The 26203-nt window shown below is 40.2% G+C and overlaps 1 protein-coding gene across 1 annotated transcript; it reads right to left on the reverse strand.

Annotated features, from left to right (window-relative positions):
- Positions 1 to 476: 476 nt before the first annotated feature.
- LOC145888579 (acetyl-CoA carboxylase-like) lies at positions 477 to 24872 on the reverse strand. The gene is made up of 46 exons (XM_082979356.1): positions 24036 to 24872; positions 23246 to 23420; positions 22930 to 23178; positions 22511 to 22622; positions 22084 to 22313; positions 21677 to 21840; positions 21437 to 21593; positions 21157 to 21267; positions 20739 to 20890; positions 20418 to 20506; positions 19811 to 19955; positions 19321 to 19471; positions 18481 to 18584; positions 17629 to 17781; positions 17050 to 17124; positions 16207 to 16334; positions 15903 to 16026; positions 15652 to 15760; positions 15112 to 15258; positions 14438 to 14658; positions 13960 to 14173; positions 12919 to 13080; positions 12514 to 12669; positions 11930 to 12048; positions 11397 to 11552; positions 10823 to 11081; positions 9923 to 10018; positions 9416 to 9631; positions 8879 to 9015; positions 8431 to 8547; positions 8151 to 8259; positions 7678 to 7905; positions 7135 to 7209; positions 6700 to 6858; positions 6257 to 6409; positions 5752 to 5910; positions 5423 to 5551; positions 4925 to 5192; positions 4299 to 4510; positions 4011 to 4125; positions 3537 to 3681; positions 3095 to 3240; positions 2542 to 2696; positions 2020 to 2190; positions 1517 to 1651; positions 477 to 1368 (listed from the first exon to the last, which is right to left on the reverse strand). Exons 1-46 carry the CDS (start codon positions 24776 to 24778, stop codon positions 1246 to 1248), a joined length of 7653 nt encoding a protein of 2550 aa, XP_082835482.1. The 5' UTR covers positions 24779 to 24872; the 3' UTR covers positions 477 to 1245.
- Between the last annotated feature and the right edge of the window lie 1331 nt (positions 24873 to 26203).

The following is a 26203-nucleotide window of genomic DNA, read 5'->3' on the forward strand; positions in this document are numbered from 1 at the left end:
AGTTGATTATATCCTGCATTCTGCAACATTACGAAACAGTTTTAGACAAGAAAACATTTGAAATGTTGTACTATATGTTATGTTTTTTAGTAAAGTCACGTTTTTTTTGACTTGCTGACTAACCTTCTCTCAGCTGCTCTTTAGCACATCGAGTGGTTAACTTCTATTTTCTTACAACTGAACCTTTTTTATATTTCATCTTTTATATCAGTAAGTGCCAGACAATATGCAATATTGAGGTTACCAAAATTAACGGACGCAATGCATTAGATTCTAAGAACAATTTAAACTATAGCATATTAGCTTTGTGGCAGTTTGCCAAACTGACAACCATTTCAGAGATAGTGCCTAAGCTGTTATGTTATGCCTATACCTCGTTAAAAAATGGAATACATGCTTTTTATTTTGATCCTATCTGCTTCCAACATGGTAACAATATCTGCGTGACTTAGTTATGAAAAACAAGCTGACACATGGGAATTTAGTTTTTATTTATGTGCCGATCAACAGGCGAAGGTTTAGTTGTAAAAATTAAGGGACAAGTGGTGGTTTGAAGGTCAAGGAACACACTGACCGCAAAATTGCGATGACCAAGCAGCATTCAAGCAAACAAAACGTTTCACACAAGCGTCAAAAAATATATCGTTCACGAAAAAAAGGCAATTAAGCGTTTCAAAGTGGAATGTACGCAGCGAGATCGTCTGTACGCGGAACGGAAACACAAAGAATAAAATTTCGGCAAAATGAAACGGTCATAGGTAGCTTGCAACAAACTGAAGTCAAAATCAAGCTTCACGCCAATCGTTACCAGCGTTCATTCGCTCGAGTTGAACGATGTATTAATGCGTGTAAATCAATGTGGCGATGAACAGTATCAGTGATATATGGCGTGCGGACTGTGATCATCAGGTTCATGTTTCACAGATGAATTGCTATCTGATGCGCGGGAGGGTTGATTATCACAGTGGCTACAAGGCGCCAACACTCAGGCACGTGCATGAGAAAGGCTGTTCGAGAAATCACAAAAATCGGTGGAACTTTTGCCTCAGATTATATACTGTGCCGCTACGGATTAATTGCGTTGCATAAACGGACGTTTACGACGAAAATGGACGGGGCTTCGTCATCCACAAACGGTGCATAGAAAACGTGAAACGGAAACGGACTTTTCAACATTTATTAGCAAGAGATGCTAACTCGATAAGAATTGTAGGCAGCCCAACATTTGTTTAAGATGACTTGATGTTAGGCCTCGAGAGATTCGAGGATTTTGGCGGCCTCCTTGCGTTGTTCAGGACTCATGGTCTGTGCGAGTTGGACGATTGAATGCATAGCAATGTCGGGACTGGTCTTCGAAAGGTGACGGATCTGTAAAAGAAATACAACACAAGTTTAACAAGAGAGGCAAATGGAGATTCGCTGCGGTATTACCTCATATTAAAGCGAGAAAATGGCACAATGCACACTTAGGTGAACACAATATACGGACATTTTTCCGAACTAGGTTTGTTAATACCTGTTGAGAAATAGAGTCTCGTTGTAACATCTTCATATTTTCTTCCAATATCGAAGCACCGTTTTTGTTTTTCGATGCTTTCAGTTGGTCAGCAAGCCATCCAGCAACTTCGTTGTTGTTTTCCCACAAATGAGCCTGAAAAAAAACACGCAGAAACGTTTTAAATGGAGATATCAGAAAAATATTAAATGAGTAAAAGCAGAAAGTCGGTTTGTAGTATTGGCTTACCTACAACACAAACTACAACATTACATTTTAAAGGTTTTGGAAAAGATTCACTGCAGTTGCTGGATGAGATTCACTGCATAAGTATAAAAGATTCACTGCCTAATTATTAACCTATCTGAACAGTTATAATTATAAACCGACTTGTTCCTATGTTTGCCAATTTCAGTCGCAGAAAGCAGAGTTAACTAATTTTTTTTCAAAACTCTCCAATCTTCCTGATTAATTGTTACGCAACGGCCTTGGAAACTCGCACAGTTTGAAAACCACCAACTTACATCAACTGTTCCTCTGTCCTCGACGAACCACCTCCTTAGCATGGCGTCGATTTGGGCATTTGTGAGATCTTTGTTAATTCCAACGCATCTTTTCTTCACGTCATCCTGGAGGAGCAAACGCTTCAACCTCCAGTAGATGAATGATCGGCTGGTCTTCCAGTTGAGGATTCCCTACAAATATGCAGGGCTATTAACACCCAAGAATCGATACTTTTCTTGTGAAAAAAATCGCAGCAGCTCTGATAAATCAGACAACCCACGCCATTTTTAAACAAATAATGGTAAATTTTTTTGCTGAAATGCCTTAAAAACATGCCTATGCTTTCGGTACTATGGGGACTCTCTTTATTCTCAAAGTCACATAAAAATCGAATAAAATTAGCTATCAGTTTTTTTAATATTTTTTTGTGTGATTTCGCTCAAAATTTTATTGTCTCTTTTACGGATGAAATAGTGAAATGTTTTTTGCCTCAAAATTAAGTTTTGTGTAATACATATCTTGCAAGATGTTTGAACACTCACTGATATACATCCTTTCGCCAACATTCCGCCGGGGGTGTCGTGGAGGTCGGCGAACTGTACTGCCACCTGGTGGTAAACAGGTTCCAAATATTCTTCCCGTTCCTTCAATTTCTTATTGAGGGATTCTTTTTCTCCGTCACTCAGCTCTTCGTTTTCTACAAGCGAAAAAAAATAATTGCACACACTTTACGTCATGTTTTGTAAATTGTTGCGAATGATGGGAATCATTGACTATTCTATCCTGTCTTACTTCAAACCATGTTTAGAATTAAATATAACAGACGGGCCAATGGGTTGTGCGAATATCATGTGGAGAAAACGTGCTTATGAATTAACCTGTTTACCATAATCATGTTCAAAAATTGCAAAGAAAAAGCAGCATAAACCGCGTTTGTAGAAACGACACTATTATACACCAACTACTGACGGGCCATATTTGAAGGCCGCAGTTGCCCATGTCTGTTTAGCGAATAAATACCTTGAGCGTCAAGTTTTGATAAAACAACATTTTCGAAGCTCGTCGACAAAAATATTTAGTAAAAATTTAACTCACCAAGTTTTCCACAAAGGGAACTGTATTCCTTGTCACAACGTTTCATCGTCTTCTGCAAATCCTTGCGTCGAAACTTGATTTCAACTGTAGCTTCTGGCTCCAGTACGCCACCTCGTGACTCCTGATCGGCGTATAATTCCATGTGACTGCAAACAGAAATGTTAATCGATCAACAATATGAAAGAGTAGATTTAACAGAGTTGAGGATTTTGGAGTGCCTTAATACCCGTATCTTATCTATAAGGTATTTCAGCAGTACAGTTTAAACCAACTTGGCTCGTAAGTGTATTCAAATGCCTGACATTAATAGCGTTTAAATACTGTTGTTGCCCTCTTGTTATGCACACAATAAAAACACAATGTACATGCGTTTTAGGGGTTCTGTGCAGTCAGTTGACAGACGAACGAATTTCAACCCTTTTATTCAAAATGCCACACTCACGTGGAGTTGATGGTTGGGTCAACGACCACCCAAGCTCCTCCCCTCAATTCAGCATGTGGAGGAATATAAACGATGACAGGTTGTCTGTACTTGCGTAAAGCGTCCACAATGTATGAACCGAACTTGAGCACTTCGTCGTACATGTCTATGACCCAAGTTGTGACGTTAATGTGCAATACTATATGAGGTAGTCCTTTCTTTAGGCCTATTTGTAGAAGGTTGCGTCAAAAATTGTTGTTATGAGACCTATGATATAGAGCAGGTCTTCTAAAACTGTGGTTTGTAACCCCTAAAAATTGTTGGAAACAAAAACAGCTAAAATTGTGTATTATTTCATTATCATTAAGATGTGTTCCTCCTGTGGGGGATTTCATTGCCATGTACTTTTTAAATCGCAGAACAAAAAAGTTTATGAAAAGACTTAATAGGGGACACTACACGAGCGATTGCCCACAAATACATTCAATAACCAACCTTTCATTCCACCGGAAAATCCCCTCCAGTTTGCAAACATGATCAGGGGAAGTCCCTCTCTGTCGAAGTCGAGGATGGCTTGAGCAGTTTTGTAAGCAGAATCGGGATACCAGACCTACGATAATAACGACAACGTGCTACTAATCACTTTTTATATACTGTACCTTAACAAACAAAAATCTAAGCTCAAGCTAATTATGAAACAAAAATAGGACACATTTTTTCTCAAAACTTCTCACTACTTTCAATTTGGGACCTAAATTATATGTGCTGAAAGTTGATTCTTACCTGCCCAGCTCTGTGAACCGTTTTCTCTTCGCTTTCCATGTCAGCCGGATCTGCAGGAACATCGACGTCCACAGTTCGGGTTTCCACGGCGACCACGCCCACCGGAACGCCCCCTAACCGTGCGCGTCCAACCACGACCGAGTTCGCCCAACCGTGCAAAATCTCGTCGAACGAGTCTCGGTCAAAGAAACCGCTTTGCCATTCGTCAGTTTCTACACAAAACACGTTCGATTGTTAATTGTTACGTTATAATAGGTAGTTTAGGTTTAAAATCTCTTGACGACTCCTTGCTAATCAATTTGAACATTAGTATGTGCCACAAAGTTACGACCCTCCATATATAGCAACAACATATCACAGAAACAAACAAAAAACCATGTCGCACGTATAAGAAATAGAGCCAATAATGTGTTTTTTAGTGAGCTGCAGACAGGGCCACTGTTTCTAACTAATATGTCTCATCAAAGTGGAAGTCTTGACAAGATCGTTGTAAGTCATACCATAACTGCTCTTATGAGACCTATTAGGTCGAAACAGTGGCGCTGTGGAAGTCTTGACAGATCCTATAACAAACGTTATTGGCTCTATTGCTCATCACAAGAGTGGAAATTTGCACACTTTCATACCAGGGTTGGTGGTTCCTGCCAACACATGTCTGGGGTCGTAGCTTGCTTTACTCGGACAGCAAGTAACCTCTCGTTCCACCGGATCTCTGCTGTTCGCCAGTATAGGTAGAGGTGAGTTTCTGGTGGAGGGAATGTACGACAACCATTTCAAGATGACCATGATCCCCTCATAATCCCAGGTAACTGTGCTGTGCGACACGCCGTTGTTGAACATGATTTGGATTCCGCCGAGTTGGTTGTTGGAGTTGTAAACCTCCCGACCCAACACCTGGCAAAGGACGGGTATTTACACATTTTACGTTGAGAATTTGGCGCCCAAGATTTTACTTTGAGAATTTGGCGCTTGTGTTTCAGTTTTCCTCGTTTTTTTTTTAGCTAGATACCAATAATTCTTACAGAGCAGAATAAAACATCGAAAGTACTCCCAAATCAAAACAGTTTATATGCTGATAAGGTATTGTAACAATAGATGCCAGGGTAATGTAAACTACATGATACCTTATTAAGTGCTTGGTTACCAGTCAGAATGATGTAAGAATTGTCGACTTGCACAACTCTTTGACCGAGTCGGACCAGGTACGCTCCAATACCAACCGCCCGACACGTGACCAGAGATATTGTCACAACCTGCAAATGAAATCAGAGGCGTTGAAGCGAAACGCATAACATGAGAACATTGTGCAAAAGCATACTGAACAAAACCGAACATTTTTTTTCATTTGTATTTAAACATTAACCAGCTTTTAAACCACTATAATGTCCCATATTACAAGTTAGATTGTACTTTTTTAACATTTAACAACCTTGGCGTTTACGTCAAAACTTACCTCGTCATAGGCGAGTGACGTTTCCCCAGCTATCGTTCCACTCCAGCGAAGACATCTTGCTCCAAGGGCTTCATCTTTACCAATAATATCGATTATCTTGTATCGCGATTCCCCGTCCTCTTCGATATGTTGAGTTATCACGGAATTAAAGGCACTCAACTGCATAAAAAAAATAATCATTACGTTTCTGTCTGATTCGGTTAAGCTTAAAGTTTGTGCTTTGATCTAAACTGAAATAAAAATTTAGAAAAAACAAAAGTGCAAGTTTTTTTGTCTTGAGAAACTGCAACAACTTTTACAAGAAGTGGAATATCTACAATATCTCTAAAAATCCAAATCTGTGGCAAGTCGTCAAATGTACAAAACACATTTATGGAACAAGAATAGAATAAGCAACTGAATGGTTTCCGATTTCAGTGAAAATCAATACACAATTAACCTTTGGCAAAACCCAAACTTTACAGAACACAACACATCAATGGTTAGTTTATAAAACAATGCCCACCTTCTTGAAGTCGTGTGGTGTGAGGTAGAGATATTTGAAGCCCTTCAGTGTGTTGTCGGGGTCGTGCCAAGCCACGCGGAACAGATGACGTAACTCTTCAGCCAATCCGATGCGAGCGCCGCTGTTGGCTGACAGGTAAATGCGGGGAATACCCTGTAAAAAAGAGGATTCCGTTCATAAATTTGTTGTAAAATAGCGGGAATTTGCAAACGGTATAAGGGTTAGTAAAGTAACTGATAGTCAATTTCGTAGCAGATACGGATTTTAGCATGCACGAAGAAGTAATAACTTTAAACTACAACTAGACTTCTCCATCGTCTGTGATTTAGGAAACTATAGTGTGTGAAGTAACGCTTGTTAATGACGAATAATAGTTTACAAATTTTCTGTCTTGGTCCATAACCTTAGGTCAGATAACACTCCCAATTGAGTTATAATTCTACCTCTTGTCTGGACAATTCCGACGCTCGTTGGTAAAGAAGATCCTCCTCTGGCCCGAACGATCCGATGTTGCAAGTGATGTCGTTTGCGATGCAGATCACCTTCCTCCCTTCCGGATACTCAGGAGTATGAAGAGTGAACTTCCACGCAACCATCCCGATCTGTAGGGTAGACATGGTTCCATAACGATTACTGTGGCTATTTTCCCGCCAGTAGAGCAGAGAGCCCAATTTGTGGACAAAAAATTCGATGATGTAATGGCAATGTGTACAATGGTACATATGCACACACGGGTTCATGTAGCATAGCATTGTTTTTTTTATTTTAACTCGTGCCTTTACATATAGTGAGTTTCATTGTGACTTTTCCGAAAGCAGCAGCGACAAAAGAAGAAGTCTCAGCAACTACACAAAAAATAGCGACAATTCCATCTTTACCTCGTTTTCTCCAGGTTGTCTGTTCATGTTGGCAAGTTGACCCTGGCTATTCAGAACCAATTCTTCCGTTGAAATCTTTATAACATACGCATATGTGAATATAATGCCGACCAATACAAGCAGATATCATACAAGCAAAGCCGTATATAACTACACACCAAAGTCGTGACGTAACACCCACAATAGAAAAGTGTTCAGGATTTTCCGAATAGAATAGTCGAAGCTAATAGGCTGAACATATTTTAGCAGTTAGTTAAAACACTGACGATGAACACAGCCGTGTTCGAAACGTCTGCCACAAATGTCCAGCATATTAGCTATGGTTTTTCTGTTCAAAGTCATTAACTCCAAGTTTTCGTAATATACGTTTGCGATTTATTGCAACTAAAAAATATGCGTTTAAAATAAAATTTCGTTTTGACACGAGGTTATATTGTATTGTAATTTCAAATGTGAAGTTTCCGCCGGAGTCACGCACAACAAGTAGCATTGGAAAAGGTCGATTTCAGGTAGAAAATATCAAATGTTGTAATTGCAACTAACCAGAGTTTCGGGAATGGCAATTCCCCAGTCTCCTTTGCTGGCATAGTCCTTCCATACTTCCGACAATGCTTGCTTGATCATCTCTGGAAAGTCGTACACGTAGGTCGTATTCAGACTGTGTGCCTTGAACCGCTTGGCCTGTAGAAGGTCTTTTGTGACGTATGGAGTGCTGATAAGCATCCCGTTCAACGGACCGGGTCGGCTCGTGTTGTAAGCTTGGAACATTGTCTGCAATTGACAAAAGAAATACAAGTAAATTTCAACCTTTAGACCAGTTAATGCCAATGTATCGAAGATTTGGTTGCCATTGCATGATTGAAATACATTTTTGAACTAATCGTATGATGTTACTAATAACAAGAACTGATATAATAAGGACTGATGAATTCACATTGAAATGTATGTTTTGTTAGGCATGACGTAACAAAATAAGTTGGAAATCTTGTGTAAAATATACATTGATCAACTGGTACCTGGCCGGTTGCGTTGGTAACTTCCTTGTAAATACTAATGTCCAAATAATATCCGGAATCTTTGGTCAGAAAGATTCGGAATGGAAGCGGATCGCCATTGTCTGTCAATCTGAGATAGAATATGGGACCGTTTAGAAATGTTGCTGAACCAACAATGCGCGTTATAAACGTCCGTAAAACTATGATATCTAGCAAGTTATCCTTTTGGATTTTCTTTTCAAGCTTATATCAGCTAACTCATAACAATACAATATGATACAAGATCGAAAGGCATTCTCACCGAACGTTGACTTTTATTTCTGCCTGAAGAACTCGCAATTTCCACAGCCGACTTCCGTATCTCAACACCATAGAACGAATATTCTCCTCCAGTTTAAGCGGATCAATCATCACGTTCCTGTTGCAAAACACAATTTAAAACTTTACATTCTAAATATAGAGCACTCTACAACACTCTATTGATTTCTCATGGGTGCCACAAACTATACAGCTGCAAAGTAGCTTACATTGTATTGTGCAAGCGATTGTAAGGTCCAATTGAATTGTAAAACGGGAACTATTATTAAAAAAGATGTGAAGAAAACGGCTTTTAACGGCACCTAAGATAAAGACCGACAAATATTACCGTCGTTTAAATAACCGTACAGCGACGATCAATGAAAACAGTTGGACGTGATTTCATAAACAGATGGACGCGACAGGTTGGAATGTGAAAAATTCCAACTCACGGTACGAAGTTCATGAAGATGTGATTGCAATCTATCCTCGTTTTGTTCTCGGTTGATGAGAAAGCAACTTCAAGTTCGTCCATCGCTTCTAACAACAAACGTTCAGCTTCGTTGTGGAGAAACTCGAAAGATGCTTCCTGTAGTGTTGAAAGGGAAAGGTTTTACGGGGTCAAAGATTACAACGATCGGCTGAAATCATTCAAGTCAGTGCTAGGTCCCTCATTTTTCCGCGTGCTGCACGTTTAGAAATATTCACCGACGCAAAGTATGTTTGAGAAGATTTTAACCATTTTCCAAATTCGTTTCGCAGTATTTTACACGAAATTGCGTTGTCAAGGAAACCAATTACATAAACAAAACGAATGTTGTGAGACCTTTTTGGAAGGTATTGTCACTCGACACTGTGATGTCACAATAACAAATAATTACATGACGCCCTTGACAACTTTACACGAGCAACCAGGGAGTCGTGACGCACGGTTTTAGAATCACTGATTCAAGTTAATTTGATTAAATTTTGAAAAGGAAAAAAATTACCTTAGTCACGAGGTCAGAGTGACGTATGATGGCTCTGACGAAAAATCGGTGATCCATGACCTCCGTACCCTCCTCCACTTTAGCTGAACCGAGATAAACATGCAGGCGGTGGTTGTTCGTCTGCACTGCCTTCAAGCGAAAGTTGCGCATTCTGTTCAGTTCAAGTTGGAATGCGAGAGCTGGTTCAAGATGGCGGTAAATGCGGTCTTCTTCAAACTGTGTGAAAAAAAGGAAAATTCTTATACAGCATGTTTACTTATTGGTTCAAAAGTAAATACAACTAGTTACTGTTGAAAAAGATAACTGTGGAAACGAAACGCTAATTTGAATGCAGGTATGGTTGTGTTGTTTGCCATATTTGTTGTTGTGTTGAGTGCAATAAAAAAACTAAAAATTCAAGACATAAACTTCAATATGTCTATTTGCTAAAATTAAAATTGTTTGTGTTGGAAAAGATATCTTAACATGTGCTTGCAACAAGTGTAATAAATGACACATGTAACTTACGCAGTCTCTGGCTCTGTACGTAAAGTACTTGGGCACCTCCTTGCGTTTATGAACAAGAAACGTCACTCGGCGAATTCCTGTGTCGCTAAGTTCAGCCTGAAAATAAATCAAACAAAAATATGTTGATGTGATAAGTTTCATGTGTAAGTTATTTTTTGTACCAATCAAATCAAAATTATTGTTAACGGGCGTAAATAATGTTTTTTTGCTTGCTTTTCTGAAAGGTGTGAAGTATCAGCGGTTCTCCAATTTGGTGCAAACGGCAAAATATATTGACATTGTAATACATTGTCATTAGTGAGTGTTCGCACGTACACCGCTTATGACGGTGACAGGCAAATAAAACCTAACCGCTAACGGGAGAAGTCCAGCAATAACCCGTGCCCACACAGCTGGTTTGGAGCATACACGCCGCCATCCGGGGTTATTCACGGTCAATATCGCTCGAGTTCATGTCGGGGTAAGTCAGGTGGTTTGTGGCGCAGACATTCGGCACCAACGACAAAGTTTATTCGAGTTCAAGTTGTTTGGGGAAAGGGTTATCACACGTTCAGCCTGTTGCCTCGAGGATTTACAACCAACCATCCATAAATCAATCAAGTAAACTCGACAAAACAACTTTTTTCTTTAGCATAGCAAAAGGGGAATGCCTTTTCCCATTATTTCCGATTGATTATATTAGTGACAAAGTTACTTCCCCACTTTATTAACATAAAAAAGACACAGCTGATTTATGTCTTTTATTATTCTTATTTTAGCACAAAAACGAAATCAGAGGCTTTTTGCTTCATCTTGTAACACTACATTGAAATGAGCAAATCTTATTAATGATAATGGTGTAAAAACGTAGGCGTAATCTTAAAAATGTCCCTCAAATATACATTTAACCCTTTCACTCACCTGATTCTCGCGGACGAATTGGAGGAACTGGTTATTCAAAGTTTCATCGTCGACGCCGCGCTGCGTAACCATGGCAACGTTGAGGATGTGGATTGGTTCGTCTGTGATGCTGCTCAGTGACGTCGTATCTTCGTCCTTGCTGCTCGTTGAACCGTAACGGAAAGAGTTACTTTGGGGCAGCGAGGGTCGAACGTCTATGGTGAGTGGAGAATCCGGGGGACTCGCGTTGTGGAAGCAACGGACAATGGATTGGAAATTTCTAGAAAGAAATTGAATTGACTTGTTACTGAACACAAGTAAAAAGCAGCCAATATTTCAGTAGTCAACTACAATATTGGACAATTAGGGGTTTCTGGACGTTTTCCAGACAAAATCATGCTCTTGGTGAGGTATGAACTCATGACCCTGGGCATTACCGGCCCAATTGTATTTTGGACAATATACAACTATCAACAACATATAATTATGCAATTGGATAAATCAATACAAAAGTTTCTAAACTTTGTGGTAAGTTGGTAACTTTAATATTTGTTAACAACATTACGGTTTATCTTTGTAGGAAATTAAAACTTACTCTTTAAAGGAGTCAAAATCGGTGAAAGCAGCCATGATCCCCATCCTCTGGCAAGGAGGAAGAAGAGACGGATCGAACGAATTCAACCCCTCACCCACACTTGCCACCTTAGGTAGGGACGAAGTGCTCGGTATCTGATACTCGCGTTGGTGCATTCTGGAACAGAACGCAACAGACGTTTATGGCGGGTGTACTAAGCTTTTGGTTCATGTTATAGTTAAATAGTTTGTTCACACCAAACGATGAAGGTCAGAAAGAACCTTTTTGCTGCCACAATCGTTCAAGACATTTATTATGCGCAAAGGCTATGATCTATGACGGACAAAGCACTTATTTTACTTGTAATAAATGTCTTGAATGATTGTGCAATAATCTACGTCAGTCCTACTAATCACATTTTACTTTTAGTGTAACGATCCCAAGACTAATCTTTGTTGTCAGTGGGAGATTAATGTTTCATATAAATACTTAAGAGTACTAATTTTGCTCTGTAATTTTAACCGGAGTAAATGCATTTTCAAACGCAGTCGAACCTGTTCGGATGGCTTGTGGGAAGCATGAACTGGAACTCCAATACACAATTGTTGCCGCCTATGTCATGGTGTTGGACGCTGCTAAGCTCGTAAGCGATGTACGATCGACGAACGTAAACCTTGAAAATAAGCAAGTCGAAATGTTAAAATTATTCTTGTAGTAAGGATATGTCAAGCATTTTGACAAATACACAACTTTCGAGCAACCACAATGACCAAAAAGACTTGAAGAAAAGATGAACTAATGCACTGTAAGATCGTCCCAGTACATCGTGGATTTCATTGAACAAATGTTGCGCTTAATGTGCGCGGAGGATTGGTCGGTGTTAGTCTTTTTGAACACTTTGTTTTAAAGTTACAAATTTCACTGGTTGCTATTGTAAATAAAAATGACAGTGGCCAGGGTCAAAACATGCAGGGAAACCAAAAAGTTTTGCCAGACAAAACACTGACCAAATCCGACCCATAGTAACCCCGTCACATCACGCCACTTATGAAAAAGCGCTAAAACGTCGCAGTTTAAAACCGGGTTACGTCAATTTCAGTGAGGCCGTGTCACAATTTGTTGTCACGATAAAACTTACCTCAAATGCGGCCATCCGCACCACCGGGTTCTGATGGTAGAAGAAGTCTGGCAAAACGTCGAAGATTGTTGTTTCCGAGAAAATGAGCTTTTTCAAATGTTCGGGACAGAATTCGGTGCCGTATGAACTGATGGATGACAGAAAAATCGACTCGACCTGTGGAGTGGAAATAAATAAATTTTGATACACCCGATAATGTCAACTTTGTTGTTTTTGGGCCTATCGTTGTCAACAAAAAATTACTGCACAATTTAAGTTATTGTATTAAAGACTACAAGTCAATTTCAATAACATACGATTCTTAACAGTTTGTGTTCACAATATTACCTTGATGTTAATTTGTATGACATATTCAGAGGAGGTTTTAACTGTACTTTTCAATATACCTGGCATTTTTTAACATACCTGGTTGTGACGTAGTTCATATGGAGGTTGATGGGCGGCGATAAGGACTTGCCTAGCGCGGAGGACAACCTTTGCATTATCGTGTTTACTCAGTTTAGCGAGTTGTTCCAATACAGTGCTGATGTCTTCGGGAAGGGAATGGTCTCTGCCAGATACGGCATTCTAAAAACAAATTTGTATCAAAAAAAAATTAAAGCTACTTTTTTCGTTTGTTTGAAGTTTATAAAGAATGTACAATGTACAGAGATAGGGTTAAACATACAAGCCACGAATTTCGTTCGGTCAAATTAAATCCAGTGTCCACCCGCAAGGTCAAGTCACCTTCAGCCATATTTAACCAAAAAACGGTGTATCTTGTACCTCACAGAAAAATTGTGAATTTGTATTTTGGCCTAATTAGTTTTGGTGAAAAATGAAGCTTCTAAATTATCCCAACGAAACTTCCCTTCGGTTGCACGACAAAAAATTGCTAAATATTTGCAGCAACAAAAACACGCTTTGCATATTTATAAACCATGTGAATAAAACACGTTTAAACATGCTATTTGTGCACGAAGTTAGTGAAACGTGAAGCGACCGGTTTGTCGGGGAAATGACGGCTACAGTTTGTGGCATGGCAAGTCATAATATTGGAGTTTACGTGGAAAAAGTTCGTGATATCTCGACCACAATCATTTTTCTTGTAAGACAACAAAGCGGAGACAGAGAATCACGAACTGGGTCAAAGATTTTCTGCGAAGTTGGCAGAAGGTGAAAGGGGCATTCCCTATATGTGTCATCTTGCGTTTGCGTAAAAAAATAGGTTTTGATTTTACTGTGGTTGAAAACTACAAAAAAATGCTTTACTAAACATCGCAACCATAAAAACGCATGTGTTCCACTTCCAATTTTGTCCCAAACGGCAAAATACGTTGGCATTAAACACGTTGTTTGCAACAACCAAAAGTTCTCAATCACCACAACTTTCCTACTGCTCGTTTTCCATATAACTGTGTCTTAACACAGACTTGCAACATATTTGAAATTTTAACACGAACTTACGATCAATTGTACGACCAGGGCGTTCTTCTTGGCGACGTTCGCGTGGGAAATGACATCTTCAACCACAAGTTTCACGTTCTCCTTGTTCTTGTCGCGGAGTGCGATCACACATTTGTCAAACGACCCGTTTTGGAATTGGGACTCGACCCGGTAATATTCCTTGATCAGGGAGAGAATGACGGACTTCAGATGACCCCGTATACCGGTGCTGTACCTGGGTAAACAAATGCACAGGGTTAAAAATTATCTACATCTTTTAATTAGCTGTTTTTTTTAAAAAAAATGATCTATTTAGCCCATATGCTGTTGTTTTTGTAAAAAATGTAAACGGGCAACTCTCTAGTTTATATTTGCAGAGACCTATTGCCCTTATACTTATATAAACCATGTTAATCCTTTGAAGTACACGAACAACATTTTTAAACTTTTACCATAATCCAAGCTACGTCACGTCATAAACTGAAAGTTAAAAACAAACCTGTTGACAATCTGCAGTATTGCTCGGGTGTTAACGAAAAACACATCCTGTTCCGCCTTGTTGGTTAACGTGGCCGCGTAAGAGTCGATATAACGACGAATTCTCGACCCAGGGAATTGTGACATCATAGAGGTAATATTTGATGCGTAACTCGACATTTCCCGTCGAATAAATTGCTCCATTTTTGCCGGTAGTCTCCCTGATTGATTGGTCATGACCTCCTGTTAAACAGCGCGAGGTTACTTTGGGTCATATTTTCACGGGTAATGGAAATGTGAGCAGGTCAAACGCGAACAGAGGTGGTAATTTTGGCTGAGATATTATATTACATATGACTATAACGTATCATCTTACATACATACAGGTCACGAAATCGTGGAAAGGGTTACTCTGTGTAGAACTGTTACCCACCAGCCGCGTCTGGCGCGACTATAGCGTTAAGATAACCTAAGGTTACTCTGGGTCGCGAGCAACCGCACTTCAAAACGAAAGGTTAACCTAGGACGTAATTCAAAGACAACGAAATCGACTCCGACGCTTTTGTGTATTGTTTTCCTGTTCATTATAAACGAGGTTGGACGATATTGACTAAACTTCAACACGGAAATAGCATCGGCATAAGTAGGATTAACGTTAGCGCAGTTACAGAACGGACAATTGGACGCCAGTCTAACCTGCAGTTCCAACAGAGGCAAGGAGGGATCTTTCAATGCGTTGATGAGCGTGTTGACAGTTTCCTTCATTTTGTCAAGGAAAATATCATCGGGGTGACAAAGTCCTTTCATGATACACATCAGCCGTTTATGTACGACAGCAAACACCTGCACAGATATGTTGTTGTTGTTGTTGTTTGCCACGTACCGATATAATAACAACACAGCAATTTCCAAAGTGGTTCCACACAATATAAAAGGGCTTCATTTGCTATCCGGTTGCAAAGTCCAATAAAAAAATACCGCCAATTCAGGTGAAAAAAGTTTGGTTGGTCCTTCTGGGGGTTCATGTCAACTTGAGTAACCTTGCAGTATTCCCCGGACAAAAAAATTCGAAAAACACTGTGACAACGTCTTTGGAGTTACGTCAATATTTTTTTTGTTTGTTTCAGCTACGTTGTGTGGATGCATTAATTGTGACGGGACAATAGGATGAACAAGACACGACGATACGAGACAAACAGTGTAAAAAAAACGTATAAGTTGCAAAGTCTACCACACCTTGTTGCACTTCTCAGTTTCTGCAAGATCGTCGTTCGCCTCGAATTTATCGAGCTCGCCTTCAAAGCGTGTGGCGCACTTTATGCAGCTTGCATCGTCCGGCTCAAGTCTGTTCAACATTTCAAATTTCATTAATTCCATAAAATTAGACATACATGGTATTGAACTATAGGCTTTATATTTCAAAATTGTGGATCGACACGATCCCATATGTTCAAAATTATGTGACTGAGAAGTTTTTCATAACGCACCTCGCTACGATAGAACCAGATTCCAACACCGCTCCAGCTCTTTTGACGTAATGAACAGTCCCACTTTCCGACACAGTAAGGGACATCACCATCTTCATCACTTCTATTTCGGCGTAAGTTTGGCCTGCAAATATTCCCATTGGTTAAGACAATATTCAAACCAATGACCATTAACAACATGTGTCACGTTTTCAAGCTATTAGAGGTTCAAAAAACTTTAGCCAAAGACTAAATACCACGAAAAAATATTGCAGTATTTTGCATTTCACCCACGTTTTTGTAACTTTTTTACCAATAAACTTACTTGCAAATACATGAGCACCGTCAGCCACCACAAAATTAATAAGTTTGCCGGCGGAGGGCGCTCGCAGCATGGAAGGGTCGTTTTCTTTCTCGAATTCGCAAGTCTGATTGTTGATCGTGACGCGAAACCTGTAATAGAACGACAAATAATGGGTAAGGAACGTAAGCTGATACAAAAGCTTGCGTATGGACTGCGCAATGTGACAATGAATAGGGGTGGGTGTGAAAGAGGGGTTTTGAGAGTAAGGAGAATTATTCTGTTCCATGGTCGTTTGGCTTAAGATATGGGAACAACATTTATAAAGTACGGTCTTATTACACACACGACATGCGACCTCTTGTAAAAGTATTTGTATTTGATAGTTCTATGTAGTTTTGTCCTATGCTGTATAGCATTTTAAAAACGTTCCTTGAGAAATTGAATCCAACAGGTGGGTGGTGAAATGCCATTTCCTGTATTGCGAAACGTGTTTTGCAAATTCTTGGATATCGTTACTGGAGTTGGTGCAACAAGCGAAAGCGGAAGCGTAAAGCGATTGACAAGAGTGTGACCCAAGGGACATCCCTTTGCTGACAAGGGACATCTCATTAACCCAAGCGGCAGACGTTTACAAACACTTCCCTATTCCAGTCGCAACTCTAACTTCCAAAATCATGCGTATAAACCAAAGAAAAGGATTGGGGCGGTTTCCTAACAAGACTGGCATGGAACGTTTGAACAATAAACTGGTGGTAATTTTTTGGGATTTTGATACAGACTAAATGATATTGACTATCGTAATCAGTTACAATCCCACCTATAACACTTTATTCTATATTTAGGAAAGTAATGGAAGTAACTTACTTGTCAACCTCCTCTTTCAGGTATGTGGTGCGACTGATTCCGTCCAATGAGAGCAGGAGGCCGCCGTCGGTTAACCTGGGCGTTTGCAACACAGTAATTTTGCCGCCACTTTTTTTGCCCAGGGGCCTAACAGCCGAAATATTTTCAACATTTAATACCCGACATAGCTGGCGCGCTGCCAGGGAGATAAAATCCTTCAGTTCGGTCGAGTGCGACCGACATATTGTTAGGCATAGGGTTTGTGTTGACTACGACGAGCGATAAACACGAGGAAAGAAGCCGACATTGCGAATCTTCACGGAGTGGGAACACGACCGAAATAATCGAGAATTTAAAGTTACAAACTACACACAATCGTGACAATGATCCATCAAGATCGTTACAGATTTAATTAAGTTCTATTATCAATAAAGTCAAGATTGAAACGCATTAGTTTTTATTCCCAGTAAAGTAATTACTCACTGGTTCAGAATACGTTCAAAATATCAAATGTTATTATCAATTGTAGTTCAGAATAGGTACGAAATATTAAATGCTATTAATATCATTTATACAAGCAAACCACACAAGTAAAGGCACCTGTAAACGTCCACTTCCATATTCCAGTCGTTGCACTTAATGTAGTACCCGGTCTCTGAAGCCTTGGTAACTTCTAGTACGTATTTCACACCCTCCGATATCAATTCGACTGTTTCTCTCGTTTTAAGACTCGTAGGTGTGAGGACTTGGCCTCTGTGTTTAGAATAAATACACCTGATGTTGACGTACGGTGAAAAAAAAACTTCCACAAGGTCGTTTCAAGCAAAAACATGACCCGCAAAACTTTCGTTTTTTATCAACTTAAATGACCTTGCAAGGTTCCGCGGACAAAAAAGTTTTGGAAACACTGGCTTGTGGGGACGTGATTTACAAGCCATAGATTGTCGCCGCTCGCATAAAACCAGCATGTCGTTTACCATTAGTGATATCAATTAACAGTGGGGTGTGACGCCATTGACAACCGGCAATCATGATTTCGAATGGAGCAGTTTTGAAATGACGAATCTTTCGAATCGGTACATTGGTTGATTAATTTATCTCGACGTGCGGATACAGCGTAACATACTGCTATCATTCTCTTTCTGTTATCATTATCAATTAAGTAATGTTGATCGAATAATTAAAAAAGCATTGTGGACCCTAAGTATAGTTTTGAACAAGATTGACCAAAACTGTTGATATGCCCTTAACGCAGTAGGTGAATAAGTTCAAAACACTTTCACGTTAAAGTTAGCTGGTTTATTAAAAACATGTGGAGCAATGTGGAGCCAATAATGTAAATTGTGTATAAGCTGCAGACAGATGGCCGCTGTTCCGACCTGTGACCATCTGTCTGTAGCTTATACACATTAGAAAAATGATTTAGTAAAAGTGTATAATTGGACCAGGTACCTTTCCAGCGAACTTGTGTAGAAATCGAATCGTGCTTGATACTTGGAGTCAGCAATATGAAGTGCCGTGCAAACCAATCCAATCGTTGTACAAGGTCTTTCCGACTAAAGACATATTTAAAAATAAACCTCCGGTGGCACCTTTGGACCCAGTCGCCCCCACGCCCGACGAGCAAATTGGGCACATAAATAAACTCAATCCAATCAGCGAAAACAAATTTACCCGGCAAACATTTGCTCGATGATTGTTTGCCGGAGATGCAACCGCATGGCGACATGCAGCGACTTTTTTACGAAATCGGTGAACTTTGGAATTAAACACAACTAACTTCCAACCTCAGCGACGGGTTTCGGATCACAATTCCAATAAATTTGCCTTGGTTTTCGGTACACCAAGGATTTTCAGCTCAAATCGAAATGAAACGCTACTGTGTTCGCTACTGTGTTTACCTTAAGCGCATTTAGGCAAATGGGGCCGAATGAAGGCCGTCTACGACGATGCTTTACGAGAAAAGCACAACAAGGTTTTTTTCGGTTAAAGGACGACAAGCGACTGTTGTATTCTTCGGGAAATTCATAGTTTTCCAAAACAACTCTGACAGCCAAGGGCGTGTTTTCCCTTCGGGTTTCAGTTTTGACGAAACACAACAACACCAAACTAATTACCCCAGGCACGAATTACAAAAAAACAAAGAAAATTACCATACCAAAAACAGGCCATTGTCGCATAACAATAACAATAAGCGGGAGGTTTCCCCTACATATTGCGCGACAATGTAACATGACCCCAGGAAATTCCATCCATCCAGTCATGCCACATTCTCATTACGCATTTATGTACCTTCACTTTCTCAGCGATAAGCAGGTCTAGCCAAGCTGTGTCGATCTGGTTTTGCTGGAAACACTGATCTTCCAACAGTCGTCCCAGGTATTCCACAGTGGTGCGGAAATCGCCGCGAATCGACAATTCCTTCAACGCCATCACCATGTTACTGCAGAAAAAAATGAACATAATTATTTTTAAAAATAGGGAATGTCTTGTTTTTACGCCCGAATGTAAAACTACATACGTTCGAAGCTTACAATAGTAAAAAAACATGATTTTTGTGATTTTGATAGAAATTAATTGTGATTTAAATCTATAAGAAAATTTAAACAATTTTTTTTTTATCACACAGATTTAATAAATGCAATTGTGCATAAAAACTACATCCTGTCATCACTACTTCATTTATACCTCGCGTATTTCCGACAAGGAGAAAATAAACGCGTTGTCCGCATTCGCAAAAGAAATTCTTCACAGTGAATAACAGATTTAAGTAAATACTCACGAAATAGCGTATTCTCTATTTTCCCCCCAGGCGAAGCAGTGACCGAACTGTGAGTCGGCATATTCGTGCAAACCGCCGGCTGCCCCAACACTAAAGTAGCCCCACACATTCTTACTGCTTCGGAAGTTCAACTCCTGCACTGTACCTGTTTAAAAAAACTCGGATATATGTTTGTTGTAGATGTACCTTTAGTTTTACGCAAAGTTGTCATGGCCGTGTCATATGCACTTTAACGATTGTAAAGCGAAAGCTATTGTGCTTCGGTGTGCTCGCTAGTTTTACAAGGAAACGGTTTACTTTGGATTTACGATAAATTTTAAGGAGGAAAAACAGTGGATTTGAATGCAAGTTCGCGTGAGGCAACACTATCCAACTTTAAAACTTTGGCTGTGTTTATAAGAACTTGTATACCTTTTTTGCCATCTTACAAAAGTATTGCTTAAAAGTAAAGCGTTGGTAAGGTATAACCGAACGTCACCTCAACACAAACCGTGCTTGAAAACATACACGGGCTCTCAACAAAACAACAACATCCCACGAAATTAACTGACAACGCGACTCTCGCACGTTTAGGTATGTGTAAAGTTGCAAGTGTAAAGATTCTAACCTGCGCTGGGTTTGAATCCTTCGTCTGGATTTTCGCTTGTGATACGAGCGGCAATAACATGACCGTGGGGTTCCGGTTTGTTCGGTGGTCTGCGATTGAAAGGAAATTAAAATGCAATAAAAAACCTTGGGAGGTTTGCTGGCACTTTTTGTGCTAAGTCAAAGCAAGACACAAAAAATCATAAACGGACATCCTTGCAAAATCGTAAGGACTTACAATACCATCAAAACTAATATACTAACAAGAACATTTGTGCATAAAACAACTTCCAAAGCACACCAGCCTAGCCCACAAAGAAAACAGTTGATCCACAATACTTACGCAACAAAATCTATGGGGCTGTCGCTTGCAGGGTCCTCATTGTACAATATGCGAATTTCACGGATGCGGTGGAGAGGTATTCCCATGGCAACCTGCAGCTGTGCAGCAGGAAGATTCACATCCGCAACCATTTCTGTGCAAGGATGCTCAACCTACACATGCATTAGTTTTAAAAATGTATGCATTGCGTATGTGTGGAATTTCTGAACGTTTTGCAAAGTATGAGAAATATGTCATGTAAACAACACACATAGAGAAATGGAGGTGTTATTTAACATGTTAATAATTAATAGCCCCTGACCAATGCTAATTGAATTCATGGCCAGCAGAGCCAAACACTTTGTGCTATTCAGAGTCAAAGCTTTTACAGTTGGTGTTCAATAATTAATCAGGTATAAGCTCAAAAACATGTACGTACCTGCAGTCTAGGGTTGAGTTCAAGAAATGAGTAGTTGCCATCTTCACTGTAGAGATATTCCACAGTTCCAGCACTCACATATCCAACCATCTTTGCAAGTGTGACAGCATCCTGTATTATGCAAAATTAGCTATTAACACTGTCTACAAATCAGCCACAATTGTGTGAAGCCAGGCTATACTGGCATGTTCATGGTGTACTGCACCAAAGACACAGTATCAACATTAAAAAAAAGGTGAAAAGAATTGAAAAACTGATTTGATTAGATATGTTAACAGACCTGTTCCATTTTTGCCCAAACTTCTTTACCAGCCACAGTGGTAGGAGCTTCTTCAATGATTTTCTGATGTCTCCGTTGTATAGAGCAATCTCTCCCAAACAGAGATATGGCGTTTCCGTATTGATCGGCTAAGATCTGCACCTCCAAATGTCTTGACCTTTAATAAGAAACCATTGTATTGGATTTTGTTGATAAGTGTATTTGACCATGTTCGTAACATGCAGTGAAATAATAACATACTGTGTAGCCAGTTTCATAACAAAGATGGGTGAGCCGGCCACTTCAGCCTGTACTTGTCTAAAGGCTGCTGGAAAGTCCTCTGGACAAGTGACCTTTCGAATTCCCTTGCCTCCCCCACCCTCTGATGCTTTAATCATCACTGGATAACCAATTTTCGATGCAGCCTGCAAAGCAATTCAGCATACAATATCACAAAGCTGATAAAAGGGTGCTTTTAGAGCAATAATGACAACAAAACATGTCTGTCAAAAAAGTATTACGTTTTCATTAATATTTTAGTCTTGAATAGATTTTAAAAATGGAACAAGGGCAAATACATGGTTTGTTTGCTTTACAAACAATTTTTATATTGCTTTCGCCTTCCACCAATAACAAAAATCAATTAAACAAACAACATCAGGTATTACCTTCATGGCAGCTTCAACATTTTCAACACAGCCTTGTGCATACAAATCATCTGGTACACTCAGAACACATATATTAAGGCTGTTTGAACTGCTTGATTCCGATCCACTGTCATCTGCATTTGTCAAACTACCATTGCTTGTACTGCTGGCAATGGATAAACCAGAGCCACTCCAAGGCAAAGTTGGAACACCGGCAGTTTGTGCCACAATCGAGGAGGCAATTTTGTCACCTAAAAGTAAGTAAGTATGTTTGTTAATTGTCAAAGAAGCCTAAATTGTATTTTTTTGAAACTTTACATAAGCTACAAACAATAGGTTAGGCTTTGATTGCCAAGTAAGGACCTGTGCAGGGACTGAACCTTCCTTGTTGTGTAATAACATGAAACACTTCTGTGTTAGCTACAAACATGTTAAAATATTTAAATACCTAAAGCCCACATGGCAGATGCTGAAGGCCCAAGAAAGGCGATGTTCAGTTTACTTAATTTCTCAGGTAATTTTGGGTTCTCGCTTGCATGCCCCCATCCAGCCCATACTCCCTGCAACATAAAAAATATTTGAAAATATAACAGTGCTTCTTTTGGAAAAATGGATGTGTGTACATATGGTTGGCCGGGTTATACCAGCCACGCCGATTCTATATTTTGATGCATGAACTATTTTATCGAGCAACAACCATGATTTCCTGTTACTGTAGTTGCAGTATTTTAAGGTTACTATGGGTCATTTGTCAGACACTCAGCAGAGTAACTATGTGTCATGAGTGACCTAAAATCATTTGCATTGAAACCTTCATCATTGGCAGAGCTACAAGAGAGAAACTCTTTAAATAAAAGCTTGACTTACTTGGACATTAGTTCTTATTGCTAAATCAATAATTAGGTCAACGTTGGCATAGTTGTTGTTATTTGCTCCTCCTGGTACATGAACATAGCTATCTGCCATCTTGATGTACTCTGCATTGGCATTGAGATCCTCTGGTGTCACCATGGCAACAAAGTGTATGGCTTTTTCGTTGCGGAACATCTCGTAGGCCCATCTTCTTATGGAGCGCATGCATTTCACTGCAGCAATGCCATTGTTGGCTATCAAAACCTGTTGGTGAAAAATATTATAAGGAAAGGGAAATTACAAATTGTTCTGTTGCCACACAAAGTGGTACCTTTTCTATTGACTTTTTACCCCCCAAAATTTTGACAAGTTCTGGAACAGTCGCAGCAACACACCGACCAAACTTCTTGCTGCTGAACTGTTTCCGCATTTGATTTTTGTTTCCGGTAGTGTTGGAACTTGCCGTTGATGAACTTTTGCCGTTGGAATGAGAATTGGTTCCACCTCTGAAAAGCAAATAACTTTGTTGTCATGTCTATGAAAATCACAAAGTGCATTGTATTGCAACAGAAAACATACAACAAATATTATAATTTCAAACAACAGCTGATTAAGAACAAACACTTCATTTCTGCCTGATAAGCATATTTTCAATTGACCCTGTTTTGCAGTTAGTGCAAAGTGCACTCAACAAAGGTCAACACAAGTGCAGTTATAAACTATCCATACACAGTTTTTAGGTAGCCTTAGGCGCTGCTGCATTCTGCACAGGTCTAAAGTACAATCTTAAGTTTAGGTGGCAACAAACAAACACGCAACCAAGCCTGAAGGCAAACAGAAGTCGGAGATTTTCCATGGGGTTGGTTTTGTGTGCAAGCCCGTGTGCTGCAACCCCCCGAGGCTTTTTAAAGGATCTTTTTTCGTGTCTGTGTCAGGGCAATTTACAAACCACATGATAAACATGAAAAGACTAACTTGTGTCAAATAAAATATTTGCTTGCTTGCAAAGCAAGTCTTGCATACAAATGAACCATTTCAAAGGTAACCTTACCAACAACATACACAAACGCTGATGTAAATCAGTATAGCATCAACAACAACAACAACATAAATAAACCCACTGCTTGTTGTCATCGCCGCCATCCTGGGTAACCGCGTCAGTGACGACATCGCATTCATCAAGTTCGTCGATGGAATCCATTGGTAACGGCCACGTGATCTGGCGACGAACGCCATTGACGCGACGGGCAAAAAACGAACGTTTTCGAAGTCGTTTTGACAGCGTAAGGTCTGTGTAACGTTTCCCACAAGTTGCGCATTTGTAGAACTGCGACTTGCGCTCGGCCTCCAACTGCCTCTCGGAGATGTCTGGCCAGGACCTGCTTCGTTTCACATGGTTCCTATCGCAAGATTTCTTCACTGGTTCTAAGGGAGAACCGCAACGAAGGCACTTGTAGCGTTTACGCTGTTTGCACTTTTTTATGTAACCAGTCAGCCCAGACCACGGGTTGTCCTCTTGGTCTTGAGCACTCTCCGCGTCACCACTCGAAGGAAGCGCCTGGATCTTTACTTCCGGTATCGCAGGGGAGCAAACCGTGCTTTCTCCTGGCTGCGTGTGCTGTGCAGCATTGCCGAAAGTGGCGCTGGTAATTTTGCTGAAATCAGTGCGCAAGTCGACGCTGGTGCCGCGGCTACGAATTGTATCGCCATTTGCCATATGGTTGAATTGGGACAACATGGAGGCGGCGGCGCTTGTATCAAACCGACACACTTGGCGACCGTTGAAGAACTCCCTCTCCGCATCATTGAGGACAAACAACGAAAACGGAATCGCGTGGCATTCTGGTAAAACCGAAGCCGTCATTGTTCCTGATCTTGGTGTCTTGGGTTGGAAGCAAGCGTTGTTGTTAAACCATTTTCCCTTGCTCAGCTACAATAATGTTCTGTATTATATAGGTTTTACTGCGACAAAGCAGGACATGCGTTAGCTCTAACAATACAGATGCCGTTTTTAGTGTCAGACAATGCAACGAAAAAGGGGGCAACGTAGCCTGACGTGGTGTCACGCCACGCTTAAGCTGAGGCAACAACAACGTAACTTAGGCACGAATTACCGCAATATTGCAAAATACGTTTAACATACGATCTCGCTTTGACGTCACGGATTTTTAACCAACTTACACCATCCGTTTTTACTCCACGAGTATTCAGGTTGATATTACACTCAAGCAAAACAAAACTCTTTAGAAAGAGTATTTCTGTCTCCAGGGACGGCGCCTTGCAGCGCAGTTGCAATAACAAACTTAGACTACCGTGGCGTCTAGATGCATAAGCATTAACTTCCAATTAGATTTTCAAATCTCAATGGCGCCCTGTTCAAATACAATGAGTCACAGAGGGCACGCGGGGCTGCGAAAACAACAAATAGCCTCTCTCGTAACTGTACCTTAGTGAGATAGACTCGGACACGCCATAGCAACCAAGTATCACGCGTTGAGCGCGTGGCATCATGTGAAAATGACAACGTTAACACGCCGAACCTATTTCTCATTTTAAACGGGTCGCGGCAGATGTAATTACGGCTCTTTCGTGAAACGGGTGAGTGTGACGCAAGTGTTGCGTGTGCGCAGCCCTAGCCAGCATCGCCAAACCGCCCAAGTAACGCGCACTGTCTGACAACACAACAACGTATCTATGTACGTTAACCAATTTATGACATAAACAAAATAGCATCTTTCATAATGAGGTCGACGATGCAAATGTATCAATACAACGAATCCCCGTTGCCAAAATACGCTTACACATTCGCATTGCATCATAAAGCCAGCTTAATTTGTCACATTAACACGCTTTTTAAAATTAGGCCAAACAAAAGTTTGGTACAAACCTAAACTCTGCTGATTTTAAACGAGAGTCCTATTTCAATTGTCGCAAATTGATATTAAACATAGACAATTTCCTAACAGAATCACACACCTATATATCTCTGTCAAAATAGGCCAAACAACCACATATGACCCCGAGCGTTCACTTGGTAAATGCGGTCGTCGGTGGGACGCTTAACCTAAGCTAGGTGTAAAAAGCGGATCACTGGAGCGTGCAAAACTGAGCCCAAGGCCACAAAAAAGAAAAACAAGTCGGCAGCATCGCCATTGGTGGACGTTGCTACTGCTCTTAAAAGTCGCACATTTGGGCGGTAAAGTGAACCTAATATTAAGAGAAAATAAACATTGAGATATGTTTCAATTACACTACCCCACGTTCATTTTTAAAATATACCAGGTGACTA

Source organism: Ascidia mentula, chromosome 2 (genome assembly GCF_947561715.1).
Source record: "Ascidia mentula chromosome 2, kaAscMent1.1, whole genome shotgun sequence".
Lineage (NCBI taxonomy): Eukaryota > Metazoa > Chordata > Ascidiacea > Phlebobranchia > Ascidiidae > Ascidia > Ascidia mentula.